This window comes from Sus scrofa, chromosome 15, assembly GCF_054392235.1.
Source record: "Sus scrofa isolate SSC_HxYL_T2T_F1_AM1 chromosome 15, Sscrofa_HxYL_maternal_Yorkshire_Landrace_v2.0, whole genome shotgun sequence".
NCBI lineage: Eukaryota > Metazoa > Chordata > Mammalia > Artiodactyla > Suidae > Sus > Sus scrofa.
Window position 1 is genome coordinate 45,318,963 of NC_139397.1, and position 17,533 is coordinate 45,336,495.

The following is a 17,533-nucleotide window of genomic DNA, read 5'->3' on the forward strand; positions in this document are numbered from 1 at the left end:
TAATTATAAATTCTTTGATGGAGAGGAAATCAGAATCAGATCTAAGGAGACTTCAGCATTCCAAGAATGATGTCGCATGACCCCCTTCATGGTGGATTATGCACTTATTTACTATGAGGTATATTTCTTCTCCAGAGATTCCTTGTTTGTGTATCACTTGTAGATTTTTGGTTTGCAGTTATTTTGAAGTTTTGATATAAGAGTCTATATGTATGTGAGATTGTTTTAAGTTGTTGTTCTCTTAATTGCAAGTTCATCTCCAGTGTCCTGCATTTGTGCCCACCTCTTCTCATGATGTCTGATTTTGGTGGTATAATTGCGCACGGATGATTTCGTATCTTTACTGTATGTATACCTTTACTGGTGAGCCTTGTCATTTGTGGAATTTTTGTTTCCTGTTGCTGTCTTGTCTTTTCTACTAGAGAAGTTCCTTTAGTATTTGTTGTAAGGCTGGTTTAGTGCTGCTGAATTCTCTCAGCTTTTGCTTATCTGTGAAGGTTTTGATGTCTCCTTCAAATCGGAATGAGAGCCTTGCTGGGTAGAGTCATCTTGGTTGGAGGTTTTTTCCTTTCATCACGTTGAGTATATCATGCCACTCCCTTCTGGCCTGCAGAGTTTCTGCTGAAAAATCTGCTGATAACCTTATCGGGGTTGCCTTGTATGTTATTTGTTTCTTTTCCCTGGCTGCTTTCAAGATTTTCTCTTTGTCTTTAATTTTGGTCAGTTGGATTAATATGTGTCTCGCTGTATTCCTCCTTGGGTTTATTTTATATGGTACTCGTTGTGCTTCCTGGATTTGAGTGAGTGGTTCCTTTCCCATGTTAGGGAAGTTTTCGGCTATTATCTCTTCGAATATTTTTTCTGTCCCCTTCTCTCTCTCTTCTCCTTCTGGCACCCTATAAATACGGATGTTAGTGCGTTTAATGTTGTCCCAGAGTTCTCTGAGACTCTCTCCATTTGTTTTCAATCTTTTTTCTCTTTTCTGTTCTGCATCCATAATTTCCGCTAACCTGTCCTCCACCTCGCTTATTCGTTCTTCTGCCTCCTGTATTCTGCTATTAGCTGCTTCTAGTGAATTTTTTATTTCAGTTACTGTATTTTGCATCTCTTCTTGTTTAAGTTTTATATCTTGTATCTCTTTGCTCAGTGTTTCCTGTAAGTTATGCATCTTTACCTCCACTTTATGTCCAATGTCTTGCATCATCTTCAGCATCAACAATCTAAAGTCTTTTTCCTGGAGGCTAAGAATCTCCTCATTGCTTAGCTGATTTTCTGGGGTTTTTCCTTTCTCCCTCATCTGAGTTATAGTTCTCTGTCTTTTCATTTTCATAGGCTTTTGGTGTGGTGACCTTTTTACAGATAGTAGAGTTGGAGCCTCTCTTACTTCTGGTGTCTGACCCCCTTGTGGCTGAAGTCGGTATGGGGGCTTGCTGTAGGCTTCCTAGTGATTTGCCTTTTTAGGGTCACACCTGTGGCATATGGAAGTTCACAGGCTAGGGGTCGAATCAGAGCTGCAGCTGCCGGCCTACACCACAGCTATAGCAACACAGGATATGAGCCATGTCTTCGACCTACACCACAGTTCACGGTGACACTGGAGTCTTTAACCTACCCAGGGATTGAACCTGCATCCTCATGGATACTAGTCAGATCTCAACCTACTGAGCCACAATGGGAACTCCTTTTGTATGTTTTTGTTTGTTTGTTTTGTTTGCTTGTTTGTTTTTTGGCTGCTCCCACAGCATGTGGAAGTCACCAGGCCGGAGATCAAATCCACTCCACATAGCAGGGAACCAAGCCTCTATAGTGACAATGCCGGATTCTTAACCCACAATGCCATAAGAGAACTCCTGAAAGTTTTTGATTTTAAATCATACTTATGACTAAGTCCCAAAGCACTGCTAATAAACTAAATAGAATATAGCAACTATATAAAAATCTGCCAATGGCAATGATTCTAAAAAAACACAAAACATTTCTAAGTTACAGCAGGAAGTAATAGAAGTTGCAGAAATATTCTGCTGCATTCATCTGGTACCAAGTTTTTTGCCTCCTTGGTTAAATGTATTCCTAAGTATTTTATTCTTCTTGATGCTACTATAATGAAGGGATTAAGGTCTTAATTTCATTTCCAGACTGTGCATTGCTAGTGTACAGAAGTCCACCTGATTTTTGTTGACTGATTTTGAATCCTGCAACATTGTTGAATTTTTATTAGCTCTAATAGTTTTACTGTGGAATCTTTAGGGTTTTCAACTTATAAGATCATGTCATCTTAAAATGAGGTAATTTTACTTCTTCCCTTAGAATCTGGATGCTTATCACTTCTTTTTTTCTACTTAACTGCTCTGGCTAGAGTTTTCAATATTATATTAAATAGACATGCTGAAAGCAGGCATCCTTGTCTTGTTCCTAATCTTAGAGAAAAATAAGCTTATCTTCCATTTCTTACTTCTTTTATGCTTCCTATTTTGTACTTTTTTTCTCCTATGGGAGGAGTTCCCAAATATGATTTTCTAACTCAGTAATTTGTTCTCCAACCGCATGGGAGCATCCAGTACATTGGTACCAAACTTACATGCTTCTATTACCTTCATTCTAAGGTGTATTTCTACAACCAATTTCATATTCCATCAACACTCTCTATTTGCTTCAAAGACCAAAGGAAAACCTAGCTCCCTTATTCTGCTTTCATCCTTATTCTGCCAAAGCATTACTTGCCAGGCTCTTGAAACATGGCAGTTGTGTTTTGAGAAAGAATGGGCTCCTACCAGCTGGGTACCTGACTCCTCAGAATAAAAATTTTTCAAGGGTATGTAGGGAAGTCCTTGGTGGTCTCATCTCTTTTTTTAAAATCTTTTAATTATTCCTCTTCTTCTACAGCATGAAGTGTAAATTCCAGGGCATACAATAGTCTTTCCTAACTAATCCTAGCCTACTCTTACAGCCTTATCTTCTGCCACTCTAGCATTTTTACCTGCTTACAATTTCCCCAGTAAGTCATACCTTTAAGCCTTGGAACAATGCAATTCTGCACAGAACATCCATTAGGTCTCTAACGAACTCTTGACTAACTTCAAGAATCAGTACGTCTGTGTTACCTTTCAAAAAGCCAGACATAAATCTTCTTTCTTTGGTGCTCTTTGTACATGTAATTCTAGTTAGTATAAACCCTATGCAAAGGCACAAAGTTGTAAAATGGTCCATTTTGGGCAAATTGTCAGAAGGTTCATTGCGGCCTGAGTGTGTAGAATATGGAGGTGAAATCCTCGATCCTAGGGCTGATATTTTATTCACTTTCTTATACCCTTTCACCTTGCATCTATTGCATGTGAACCAAGTAGAAAATGGAAAGTGAAGACAGAGATTCATACTCTGGCCCACCACAAATTTTTTTCAGCTACATCTAGACCAACACTTGCTACTTACATTATTTTCTTTCCTAACAAATTAATCTAGGTCACACGTCATTTAGACCCAGTTCTCAATATCACATCCAAGATAGCATCTTCCATCAGCCTCTTCTCTTTCTCTGCCTAAGATGGGATTCATCCTAGAATGTTCCTCCTATTATCTCCACCTGTGTATATAAAGCCAGTTCCTTAGGAGCATTATTTTCTGTACAGTTAAACAAACTCAGGTCTCTCCCATCCAGCCATTCTCCAGCCACTGTTATTTCCTTTCTTTCACTGCCAAATCTCACGGCAATCCCCCATTTTCCCTTCACACACCTCCTCAAACAACTAAACAATATTTATTAAGTGCCTACTAGGTACAAGGGACTACAAGAGGTCCAAAAAATAAATGACTGTCTTCAATAACTCCTTCAAACCCTCTGAAATACTGCTTCCAAATACATCCCACTGAAGCTCTTTTTTCTTTTTACACTGTTTAAAATTTTATTGAAGTATTGTTGATTTACAAGGTTTTGACAATTTCTGTACTGTTGTGATTCAGTTGTACATGTACACACATCCATTCTCTTCCAGATTCTTTTCCCACATAGATTATCATAGAACATTGGGTAGAGTTCTCTGTGCTGCACACTAGGTTCCATATACCTCAGTGTGCACTGAAGCTCTTTTCTCTACTTCATTCTTCTACCCCTCCTCTCTGAAAGGTGACTTTCCTCATGATCTTCCACACAATCAACACTGACCTCTACACCAGTGGAATAACTACATTTTACTCATTTCTTTTCTTTTTTGGGGGGTGGGGTGGGGGTGGGAGCATGCACCCACAGCATGTGGAAGTGTTCCCAGGCCAGGCATCAAACTCGAGCCTTAGCAGCAACCAGAGCCACACAGTGACTACACTGATCCTTAACCCGCTGCACCACCAGGTAATTCCCATTTTACTCATTCCTCATCTTCATTCTGTCCTTTCTCATATTCACACGCAAAGCATTTCTTCTGCTGCAAACACAGCTGTTAGTCTGCAGCCCCATCACCTTGTGCCTTTTTTACTGTGCAGTCTCCAGTCTTGCTTTTTTTCCTGTAATGAAGCAAGCATACCACCTCTAAACTGAATTTGTGTCACAGCAGTAATCAGAGCCAAAGGAGTGACAGACAATGCTGAATCCTTAACCACTAGGCCACCAGAGAATTCCTATATGTCATTTTTATGTTTTTTAACTACTCAAAAACATTTAAGTAGAATAAAATCTAAGTATACAAAAATCCAGGCATTCTTTTTCTTTAACAGTTTTGAGATATATATCACATACCATATTATTCACCTACTAAAAGTATACAATTCAAAGGTATATTCACGGATATGTACAATCATCACAATTAATGTTAGAAAATTTTCATAGCCTCAAAAAGAGACCTCGTATCCTTCAGCTATTGGCCTCAACCACCCTTGACAGCACCCGTCAGTACCCATTCATCTGCCCTAAGCATTGTCTCATCTTTTTTCTCTCCTTTGGATTTTCTATTCTCGATGTTCATGTGAATGGAATCATAAACTATGCGGGCTTTTGTGACTGGCTTCTTCCACCCAACATATTTTCAAAGTTCATCCATGAAGCATGACCTTTATGGTCAAGCAGTATTCCATCACCTGGATATAACACTATATGTTATATAGATAATGTTTATCCATTTTATCTGCTGATGGACAGCTGGGTTTCGTCTATATTCGAGCTAATTAAGAACGATGCTGCTAGGAACATCTGTGTACATGTTTTTGTGTAAACATGCTTCCAACTCTCTCGGGCATATATTTAGAAGCACAAGTGCTAGGTAACAGGGTAAATATGTTTAATCATTTGAGGAGCGGACAGACTGTTTTCCAAGGCAGCTGGACCACGTTAACATTCCTTCTAAAGAATGTTAAGTGGTTCAGATTTCTCCACATCCTTACCAACACTTGGTATTATCTGGAATTTTTATTTTAGCCTCCCAAGTTGGTGTAAAGCAGTATTTTTTTTTTTTTTGGTTTTTTAGGGTCACACCGCAGCATATGGAGGTTCCCAGGCTGTAGCTGCCAGCCCACACCACAGCCACAGCCACACCAGATCCACAGCTTCATCTTCGACCTACACCACAGCTCACAGCAATGCCGGATCCTTAAACCACTGAGCAAGGCCAGGGATCGAACCTTCAAGGATGCTAGTCAGATTTGTTTCAGCTGAGCCACTACAGGAATTCCCTTTATTAGCATTTCTGATGACTAATGATATCAAGCATTTCATGTGCTTGGTTGGTCACTTGGAGGAGTCTATTCAGATCTTTTGCCCACTTTTAAATTGGGTTATTTGTCTTATTATTGGGTTCTAACAGTTCTTTTTTTTTTTTTTTTCCTTTGTTTTTCCTATTAGGGCCACACCCACAGCATATGAAATTTCCCAGGCTAGGGGTGGAATCGGAGCTGCAGCTGCCAGCCTACACCATAGCCATACCAGTCCCAAGCCCTATCTGCAACTTACACCATAAGCTGGCAGCAACGCCAGATTCTTAACCTACTGAGCAGGGGCAGGGATCAAATGTGCATCCTCATGGATACTAGGTGGATTCTTAACCTGGTGAGCCACAATGGGAACTCTAGGTTCTAACAATTCTTTATATGTTCTAGATACTTATCAGATATATAATTTGCAAATACTTTCTCATTCTGCAAGAGCCTTTTCACCCTCTTCATGATGTCTCCAGGGCACAAAGGTTATAATCCTGATAATGTCTGATTTATTTATTTCTTTTGTTGTTCATGTTTCTGGTGTCATATCCAAGAAAATGGTAATGAATCCAAGGTCATGAAGATTTATCCCTGTATAAGAGTTTTATAGTCTTATGTTTAGGACTTTGATCCATTTGAGTTAATTTTTTTTTTTTTTTTTTGGGTATTTAAGCTGCATGCACATTCTCAAGCCAGGGATCAAACCCACCCCCCAGCAGTGACACTGCCGGATCCTTAACCCACTAGGCCACCAGGGAACTCAGCTTTGAGTTAATTTTTGTCAATGTATGAGTTAAGGTTCCAATTTTATTCTTTTGCACATGGCTATCCTGTTCTAGAACCATTTGCTGAAAAGACTATTCATTCCCTCATTGAATGGCTCTGGTACCTGTCAAAAATCAATCGCCCATAGCTCTATGGATTTATTTCTCAGTTTCCTATACTGTTTCATTGGTCTACATGTCTATCCTTGCACCAACAAATCACACTATCCAGATTACTATATAGTAAGGTTTATAGTAAGGTTTCGTGGTTTTTTGGTTTTGTTTTTGCTTTTTACAGCCTCACTTGTAGCATACAGAAGTTCCCATGTGAAGAGTCAAATCAGAGTTGCAGCTGCTGGCCTACGCTACAGCCACAACAACTCAGGATTTGAGCTACATCTGCGACTTACACCACAGCTCATGACAACACTGGATCCTTAATCCACTGAGCAAGGCCAAGGATCGAACCTGTTGAGTTACAAAGGAAACTCCCTATAAGTAAGTTTTAAAACTGGGAAATATAAGCCCTGCTACTTTGTTCTTTTTAAATATTATTTTGGTTATTATGGGCCCCCTGAAATTCCATATGAATTTTAAAAATCAGCTTGTCAACATCTACAAATAAGGTGTGTGATATCCTTGGTAGGATTACATTGCATCTGCAAGTCAGTTTTGGGTGTAAGGCCATCTTAACAATGTTAAGTCTTCCAATTTGTGAACATAGAATTTTTTACATTTATTTAAAGGTATAATAGTCTATATAACTTAAATCAAACGAGTTACTGCAGCATTTCCAAAGAGTAAATTCTAAAATCAGATGATTAGAAATTTCTACCTCATGCCATCATCATTTACCAAAAGGCATTCTCACTATATTAGTTCCTTTAAAAAAATAAGTAGAAGGTATTTAAATCCCCTCCTCTAATTTTGAGAGGAAAGGGAAAGAGAAGAAATTAACTATTACTACTAGTGTATATTAACCTGAGGTGGCTAGATCTAAATTTCTCTACTTAATTACAGATAATTCCTTACTTATTGCCTGGGTGATCATCTTAGTTTCATGCTGCTTGCTAAGATCAGTAGTGACCCTAATCCTAATAGGAAATAAGCATGTGTTCATTCAATTTCTAAGATCAATTCTAAATCTTCTTTCAGAACCATACTAGACTGTTTAAGAAGCTAAACCAAAAAAAAACCAAAAACAAAAACAGAGAGCGAGAGAGAGAGAGAAAAAAAACTGCAGTTCCTACTGTGGCGCAACAGGATCAGTGATATCTCTGCAGTGCCAGGACGAAGGTTTGATCCCCAGCCCGGCACAGTGGGTAAAAGGATCCAACATTGCCATAGCTGTGGCACAGGTCACAACTGTGATCTGATCTCTGGCCCAAGAACTCCATATGCTGTGTAGCGGCCAAAAAAGAAAAGAGAAAGAGAAAACCTTTCTTCATAGAAATGAGTATTCCTCTAGCCCTTGTCTTTACTAAGGCATTTCAGCAGAGGGGGGTGGCGGGGAGGGAAACACCCACTTTATATCCATACAAGCACCTAGAGTGAGCATACTAATACTTCGCTTGCAGAGCTGAAAAGGCAATTAATTGTTCTGGTTCCACAAAGAGTCAAATCTTGGCTTTTTCACAGCAATTGTCTGCATGTGAGGCCAGCCAACATTTCTAGCCTTGATCAAGCATCACACACCTGCTTACTGAGCACCTGAGGCAAAGGAAGCCATTTCATACCAGTCACTAGCCATCTGTTCCACTATGTTCCACTATTTAAAACCCAGTGCTGCTTTCTCATCCACACTATGTCACCTTTTCAAAAAACTCCGTTTCAAATTCCACCTTCCTGGTATCAGCCTCCCCATCAATCACCTTGAGACTTCATACTTCAGACATTAGGTAATAAGAAACTTCTTTCCACTCTCTTATACAGCAATCTCAAGCTTTTGACCACATACCTAATGCTATTTTAATGGAATAGTACACAAAACTCTTAAGATCCTTATCAAATTAAGAAATGAATGTGAAAACTACCCTCACAAAGTATCACATATTAGAATGTCTGACAAACCCTTAGGAAGAAAATTTAAATGCATTAAAGTCTTTCAGACAGTATACAAATATTTCTGTACAAATATAATACTCAAAAAGATGACTTCAAAACATTTCAAGATATCCTGTTCTTAATTTTACCATATTCCTTTTTTTTTCCTTTTTCTTTTTAGGGCCCTCCTGGGCATATGGGAGTTCCCAGGCTAGGGGTCAAATATGAGCTGCAGGCTGCTGGCCTACACCACAGCCACAGCAACACTGGATCTGAGCCGCGTCTGTAACCTACACCACAACTCATGACAACGCTGGGTCCTTAACCCACTAAGAGAGGCCAGGGATAGAACCCGCATCCTCATGGATACCAGTCGGGTTTGTAACCTACTGGGCCACTACAGGAACTCCCTCATATTCCATTATTTAAAAAAAAAAAAGTATAAGGAACATATTTAGTCATTCTAAATTACTTGATCAATCAGAATGTTCATTTAAACAAACCATCCAACTCTTTAATCTCTCACTCTGTGAGTTTAAGGCCTTGCAGAGCTTATTCAACTTTGTAATGCAGCAACACCCAGGCTATCCTGCTGCACAAAGAGATTTTTTTAAACTGCATTTTGGGTGAATGAGTATGTAGTAAAAAGCGTTTGTGGGGAAGCAAGACATGTGGAAGATTCAAAGACACCTCAGCTCACACATTTTACAGCTTGGTTACGTAAATCTTTTAATACAGGACAAAGAGCAGACAGCTCAGAAAAAAACTCAACTTCCCCCAAACCATACAGCTACTTCTTCCACTCCCCTCAAAAAAAGACCTGTAAGGAATACGTTAGCTCCTTTCAAATATATTGGACTGTTTCATACTTTGAGTTATGATTATTCATAACTGCAAAAAAATCTCAAAATGTGATATAACTGTAACATCCACTCTTGAAAAAAAGATTACAGCATATGTATGGAAAAACAGGTTGTATGGAAAAACCTACTTTGCAAACTACTTTGAGAACAGAGATAGAACAGCCAGAGCTGAGGAGTATGAAGAAAGTCCTTTTACTCACCTCATTTCATTAAAATTTCAGCAAGCACATCAAACTGGAGGAATTATTTGTTTTAAGGAAAGTGAGGAGTGTTTTGAAAATTACAAAAAAATACCAAGAACTAAAAGTCTTACAGTATCCACATAAGTATCATTATCGTCCCCAAAGATTCTTATTGCTTTAATCCTAGCTCAACAAGGATTGTGAGAAATCCACTAGAGTACACTCCATACTGCTGTCACACATACAAGACTCATGCCAGTAATTGCCCTAACACTTGAAAGTTTCAGTTAACTGCCACTAATCCCAGGGAAATACTCTCATTCCAGGTGTCTAAGGCTACCTGATCCACGGGAGCCCATGTTACCTAACCCTCTGGAAGTTAGCGGTGGAAAGCTCAGAAGAAGAAAAGTGACCCCAGGGAGAATCTTTAGGTCAGCAAGACCTACATACCGGCAAGTCCACACTGACATCAGTGCCATCCAGGAGGGACACCCGGCACGTGATGACAGACTTCGCATCTCCAGCCGCAGGGATGTGCGTGGCAGCACGCTGAGCTTCTCGGAGCCTTTCCTTCTCAGCATGTTTACGCATCGACCTCCGACCGAGGGTTCTGCGGAAGAAGCTCAGCATCTTGGTCACTACAAAACCAGAGAGAAAAAGGTATCAGAAGTCTCCTTACAATTTGTAGTCAGACAGATGGTGTCATTTAGGAAAGTTCTGTCAACATTAGCAGATGAGTTATTAAAAAGAGCACCTGGCCAAGTAAATTTAAAGACAATAAATCTGGCTACTTTAATTCATAATTTTTAAAGACTGTAACATAAAATAGAACTATGGCTTATAGCATTTCTAAACTTTCTGGACTATTTTATAGGGCACTAATCTAGTAAGAGAGGGGCAAACATTCATGAAGTTCATCAGGTCTTTTGGGCCAATAAATTATAGGTACGATAGCCAAACATGAGGAGACAAAGCCATACACTGAGGTTTCCTTTGATAATAACAACAATCCTAGGAAGTTCCTTTTCTTCTCTCAGCATTCATAGTGAAAATACAAAAATCATCACCTATTTCAGCTGAAATACAAATATAATGTAAATATAAGTTTTTATCAAATACTCTATTACTTACAGATTTTAAATTGCTGCTTAATATAAATAATTCCTTACAATGTCAAATTAATGCTACCTCTTTCCTTATCTCTGTTAAGAACATTAAGGTTAATCAAAGTAATCTAAACAAGTTAAACAGAGCAGACATAAAATGGAAACATCATAAAAACTACCTGGCTAACCTAAAGTTTAATTTACAAAACTAAGAGTTGCATAAGGTCACAGAGAAAACAGGTTGTGCAGACAAAAGAAAAGTAATCACAGTGCACTAAATGACTCAGCTAATAATTTCAGTCATAATAATATAAACACTAATATTGATCAAACCCAAACTATAAAGTAACAGAACTGAGAGGTATGTAATATGGGTTGGTGCAGAAAGAGCCAACTTCTAATCGTGCCTAGTAGGAATTCAACAAATAATTCGTGAAACTAAAAAAATCAAGAAGTAGCAATAAGAGTTTATTATTTAAAAATGTGAAATGGGAGTTCCCCTCTTGGCTCAGTGGAAACAAATCTGACTAGTAATTTTGAGGACACAGGTTCAATCCCTGGCCTCGCTCAGTGGCTTAGGGATCTGGTATTGCCATGAGCTGCTGTGTAGGTCACAGACGAGGCTCAGATCTGGCCTTGCTGTGGCTGCAGCTGCAGCTCTGATTTGACCCCTAGCCTGGGAACCTCCATATGCTGTGGGTACAGCCCTAAAAAGACCAAAAAAAAAAAAAAAAAAGTGAAATGATCGCCCTCAGGAAGAAGAATTCAGGAGAATGATCTTGTTTTGGAAGAAGCCGTCAGATCAGAAAACTTTTTTTTTTTTTTTTTTTTTTTTGGCTTTTTAGGGCCACACCGGTGGCATATGGAGGTTCCCAGGCTAGGGGTCCAATTGGAGCTGTAACTAGCTGCCTGCCTACACCACAGCCCCAGCAAAGCCAGATCCAAGCTGCGTCTGTGACCTATACCACCACAGCTCATGGCAACACCAGATGCTTAACCCACTAAGTGAGGCCAGGGATTGAAACTGCATCCTCATGGATGCTAGTCAGATTCATTTCTGCTAAGCCACGATAGGAACTCCCAGATACTCTTTTAACCACATACACTCATAAGTTTTATAAAAAATAAAAGCAGGAGTTCCTGTCTCAGCAGTGGTCACAGACATGGCTTAGATCCTGCATTGTTGTGGCTGTGGTATAGGCTGGCAACTGCAGCTCCGACTCAACCTGGGACCATCCATATGCTGCGGTGCAGCTCTAAAATAAAATAAAATAAAAGCTATTTTTTAAGTAAAATAAATACTATCACATGAAAAAAAGAAGTGTCTATGAATCAAAGATTATCATACACATATTACAAGTATGGATAATTCTACATAATGAGGTAAACTGGCAAGGCCATGATACTTGTCATGTGCACATTCAGAGAAATAGCTAGAATCCTACATAGCTTTTCAGTTTACAAAGCACACATACCTAACTATCTGGCCCCAGTCTCTTTCTTTCCAGGTTTCTTTTCAGGGAATGCTCCCTTTGCATTTTGTTCACCAGTCTCATTTCAGCTGACTATGAGAGCTCATACTTGTTGTCCCAGACTTAACACCCTATGTCAGAGAATCCTTAGTATTCCCCTTTACTTAACTCCACCTATCTCTCCCTTGGGAAACAATCCCTGATATCTCAAGAGTCAGTCACTCCCCTCAACACATCTTCACTGAAGCTTGAAAATATTTTTCTGCCTCACTAATCAGATTTTAATTATTCCTTTACATGTCTGTCTCCTTTACTGTGTCCTTCTAGAGGACACCACTCCTACTCTGAGTGGCTAGCCATCCAGTGCCTTTCATCATCAAGCACAACAAAAACATTTAGTAAATAATCTTACTTGGTACTCAGAAAAATGTCCCAAAGCACTGTTTTATTTTGATGACCAAACCAAGCGTCACAGATTAAATCAATGACCAACCCCACTTATTTAGCAAATAGTCAAGATGGGGCTCAAACTCTGATTTTCTGACTCCAAATCTTAGTCTCTCTTTCTACTAACTATTCACGTAAAACTCATTATAGAAGAAAGAAATTATCAAAGACACAGCTAAAAAGATGCTGAATGAAAGTACAACATAAAACATACATTATGAATTTGTTTTTTAAAACCTAACCCAGTTCATTCAAGAAACTGCAAGGAGGTTAAAAAAAAAAAAAGAGAGAGAGAGAGAGATTCAAAGAAACTACATATTCAAAGAGACTTAAAACAAATATCAAACAATCACAATGTGCTGACTGATTTTAGATTCTAATTCAAATAACAAAGTTTTTAAGTTGTCAGATACTATTGAGGGAAGCTAGGTGAAAAGAACTCTACTTTTGTAACTTCAACATAAGTCTAAAATTATTTCAAATTAAAATACTTTTTCAAGTCACACATTTGTTATCATACATATAATTTATAAGAAGTCTCCCCAAGAAATAGCAACAACAACAACAACAACAACAAAAAAGACAAAAAAAAAAAAAAAAAAAAAAAAGGAGTTCCCGTTGTGGCGCAGTGGTTAACGAATCCGACTAGGAACCATGAGGTTTCGGGTTCGGTCCCTGCCCCTGCTCAGTGGGTTAACGATCCGGCGTTGCCGTGAGCTGTGGTGTAGGTTGCAGATGCGGCTCGGATCCCATGTTGCTGTGGCTCTGGTGTAGGCCGGTGGCTACAGCTCCGATTCGACCCCTAGCCTGGGAACCTCCATATGCCGCGGGAGCGGCCCAAGAAATAGCAACAACAACAACAACAACAACAAAAAAGACAAAAAAAAAAAAAAAAAAAAAAGAAGTCTTGCATAACCAGTTGATGCTTTAACGCAGATGCATTTGTAAACATGATAAAAGCTAGAATATTAAAACAAATATCAACATATTTAAAAAATAATTCATTGAAAAAATTTAAAATAATTCAGTAGCTATAAATTGAAAGTTACAGCCTCATTTTACAAGCATGCAAACTCCTATGTAATCAGGTAAACTGGTGAAACCATGAAAGTTGTGTGAACTTCCTAAGGACATAAATTACACACACACACATCTGAACACTAATTGGATTGTTTATAATGACAAAGTAAGTACTATCAATTTCCTTTTGGCTAAAATGTGGTATCAAAGATTGTTAAAAAAAAAAGTAGTCTTTATCTTTAAAAATATATACTGAAATATTTATAGGAGAATTGATATGATGTCTAGTATTTGCATCAAAATAGTACAAGGAAGGGGTTTAAGGAGCAAGGGAGATGAAAAAACTTGGCCAGATAACTGGCCAGTAACTGTTGAAGCTGATGATGGGTACATGGAGTATATTCTTCTACTTCAGTATATGCTGAATTTTTGCATACCAAAAATTTTAAGGGAACAAATTTTTTAAAAAGAATTATTACGCAAAATTCAACATAGACTGAAAAAACTTAATGTGAAAGCAGTTACATGAAAACCAAGTTCAGACCAACTAAAGTGAAAGAAATGAGTATTAGGAAAAAAACAAATAGTAAATTAGGGTGAAGAGCCTTTAAAATTTTTTCTGCAAAAACATTTTTGAAAGATTAATATGCAGTTTTTTGTTTTTGTCTTTTTAGGGCCAAACCCACAGCATATGGAGGTTCCCAGGCTAGGGGTCAAATCGGAGCTACAGCTGCCTGCCTACACCACAGCTCATGCCAACACCGGATCCTTAACCCACTGAGAGATGCCAGGGATCGAACCTGCATTTTCATGGATGCTAGTCAGATTTGTTTCCACTGAACCACGACGGGAACTCCAATATGCAGTTTAATAAAGAATTACCACAAATCATGAAGATATACAACCCAGAGGTGAAAGATCGGGCAAGATATGAAGAAGCAAGCTCTAAAAGATGACATGCAATAAAAATACTCATTAAAAAAATGTTCAACCTCAACAGCAACCAAGGAAATCCAAATTTAAAAAAATAAGATACTGTCTTGGTATTTGACAGATTCTAGACAGCCAATGTTGAAAAGGATATACGAAAAACCATCACCTTGAGACAATGTCCTCTTGGAGGAAGATGTGACCACACTATCAAAAAACTTTAATATGCATACTCTTTTACACAGCAATTCTATTTCTGGTAGGATATCCTAAAGAAATAGTCCCATATGTGCTCCAAGTTGTAGAAACAACTTTAAGCACATAATTAAGAAAAATTTAAGTATGTCCACCAACATGCAAGTAATTAAATAATGGTTCATACAATGGCGCACAAGAGAGTTGTTTTTCAACTACAGTTGACATAGATACTGATAAAATTTACAAGTGAAAAATGAAATCAGAAAAACAAATACAGTTTTATTCCACACTAGGGTGGGATACCTACATACACATATTTATTATACCTTACACACACACACACACACACATACACACCCCCAAACTTAAATGAGGTTATCTCTGGAGAGGGTCATGTGGAGGTGCTTAATTTTTCTATAAGAATATATAAACATAAGTTTTAAAAAATTTGTTAAAAAGTTTTCCCATATTCACTCTTTTCCCACCCCCACCCCCTATTCCCACTTTCATTCTTCAGGCTGCAGCACTGGATTTTTAGCAACGCCAATCAGACCCCTGTTTAAAAAATCTTCAATGGCCTTGCTCCCTGATCCAGCTCCTCCTACATCTGACCCTACTGGCCACCCACTCCCATGTGCTCACTGGAGTAACTCTTCCACTCAGCCCAAGAGTCTTTAACTCTTGGGCTTTTTTTGCTTTCGCTGTTCCATCTTTTTGGGATGTCCCTTTCCCACTCCACCTCTTTCCCACCCTCTCCCACCCACACACAGGGCTACCTTCAGATTTCTGGCTGAAAGGTCTTTTACACAGAAAAATATTCCCTGCCTTCTAAGTCAGGTTCCCGTGTTAGTACCCTTAGTCTTTTCTTTATGACACCGCAGGAAACTGTAATTAAATACCGAATTGTTTGTTTATTTTACCAGGCATTTCCCAGACTAACACACAAGCACAGGGACCTAGTCTGACTTGTTTTGTGACCTGCGAGCACAACACTATGCATATTAGAAGCTCAGTAAGAAACTTGCCTAAAACAATACAATGATATTTTTGGATAGTACGTTTATTTTTTTAATTTACTTTGTTTGAAGTAGAGCTGATTTACAAGGTTGTGTTAATTTCTGCAGTACAGCAAAGTGGCTCAGTTATGCATATATATAAATATTCTTTTTCATTTTCTTTTCCATTATGGTTTATCACAGGATATTGAATACAGTTCTTTGAGCTCTACAGCTATCCTGTTGTTTATCCATTCATGCATACTAGTTTGCATCTGCTAACCCCAAACTCCAGATCCATCCCTCCCCCATCCTCAAAGGTTTTAAGTACCAGTTTTTAATTTATTATTTCTAATTTTTCAGCTATGAACTAACAAGAAGGGTTTCCTTTACAAGCAAAAAAATGCAAACTAAAGTAATCCATTTACTAACTAAACTAACTTAAGTTTTTCAAAGAAAGATATAAAACTCAAAAAGTTTGTCATACGTGTACACTCTCTTACATGCCTGGTAGACACAATCTTCGTTAAGCAACTGCTTTCTGATAACGCAACAAGCCAATATACAGCAAACACCATTAAGGTAATAAAATCCCAATATAGGAATAATTCAACAGTTAAACATATCGTTTCCTAATGAATTTTATCTAAAAAAAAAGAAAACCCCGCAAACTCATTTCTGTACAAGTAACCTATTATGGGTGGGGGGGGTAGCAACTTGTTAATTATCTCAGAAATGGAGCTATGGGAAACTTTTTCTCTAATTCTTAAAAAAAACTTTTGATGTTAATTTAAAATGTTGCAGGCACAATATCGTAAATCAATCATAATTAAAAAGAAAACTGTTGAAAATACTTGGTATTCTAACAAGAGCAGGACCATGACGACAGCAACAGGTAGCATCAAAGTTCACCCCCCAAAGTCCCCGGACCCAGCTCTCCGCGGGCCACGGTGGGGGCGGGGAGGGCCCCGGAGGCCTCGCCCTTGCTAGGACACACCTGCCTCTCAACTTCCAAACGCAAGGCAGCCCCAAGCGCATTCGCGACACCAAGCCAAGGTGTGTTTCCCTGACCCGCCACGTCCACGTCGCCAGTGGGCGCCCCTGGCCCGTCCCCCAGTCCCCCGACGCCGGACGCCGCCCCTCCCCTCGCGGGTTCAATATTCCGCCGGCCGACGGGCAAGCGCCCGGTGGCCCGAGGGTCACGGGCGAGGCCGCAGCCCCGGCGCGGGCGACCGAGAACCCAAGCGCGGGCCGCGCGCTTACCTGGGCTGCGACCGCGGCGCGGCCACGAGGGGAGCTGACCGCGCGAGGCTGCGAGGGGCGGCTCCTCCGGAGACGCCAAGAAATGGCGACCTGAGGCGCGCCCACCGCGGGCTAATCCCCTGCGGACCCCGACGCCCGCCGGCCCGCCCCTTAAAGCCCCTAAGCTCCGCCCTGGGGGCGGGTCAATCTGCTCTTAAATGGGCAACGCCGCCGCCCCGGAAACGGCCCGGCTCGGCGATGCTCCGTTTAAAGCGGCGCTGCTAGTCCCGCCGACCCCGCCCGGCGCCCGCGGCTGTGAAAACGGCCCTTAGGAAGGAGGGTTGCGCACCTGCGGCGCCCCTCATTAGCCCCCTCCCAGCCCGCGGACAGAGCCTGGCGTCAGGTGCCGCTGGAGCGTCCACTCCGTCGCTCAAAAAATTCATTCATTCAGCAATTATTTACTACTCTGCTGATAAAAGAACCCTCATTCTACTGGGACAGAGACGGTAACACACACACACACACACACACACACACACACACACACACGTCAAAGGTGCAGAGCATCATGAAGAACAACAAAGCAGGGAAT

The 17,533-nt window shown here is 39.8% G+C and overlaps 1 protein-coding gene across 17 annotated transcripts in view; it reads right to left on the reverse strand.

Annotated features, from left to right (window-relative positions):
* The window catches only part of EPB41L5 (erythrocyte membrane protein band 4.1 like 5), a 137,041-nt gene extending 119,987 nt beyond the window's left edge, over nucleotides 1-17,054 (reverse strand). For all 17 annotated transcript variants that reach the window (XR_014829652.1, XR_014829654.1, XR_014829653.1 and 14 more), the window contains exons 1-2: nucleotides 16,963-17,054; nucleotides 9,982-10,169 (exon numbers count right to left, since the gene is read on the reverse strand). Coding sequence is in view for 5 of the 17 variants with exons in the window: in XM_084999608.1 (XP_084855734.1) it covers nucleotides 9,982-10,161 (180 nt within the window). In the remaining 12 variants the exon portion in view is untranslated. The remainder of the gene's footprint in view (nucleotides 1-9,981; nucleotides 10,170-16,962) is intronic.
* Nucleotides 17,055-17,533: the final 479 nt, after the last annotated feature.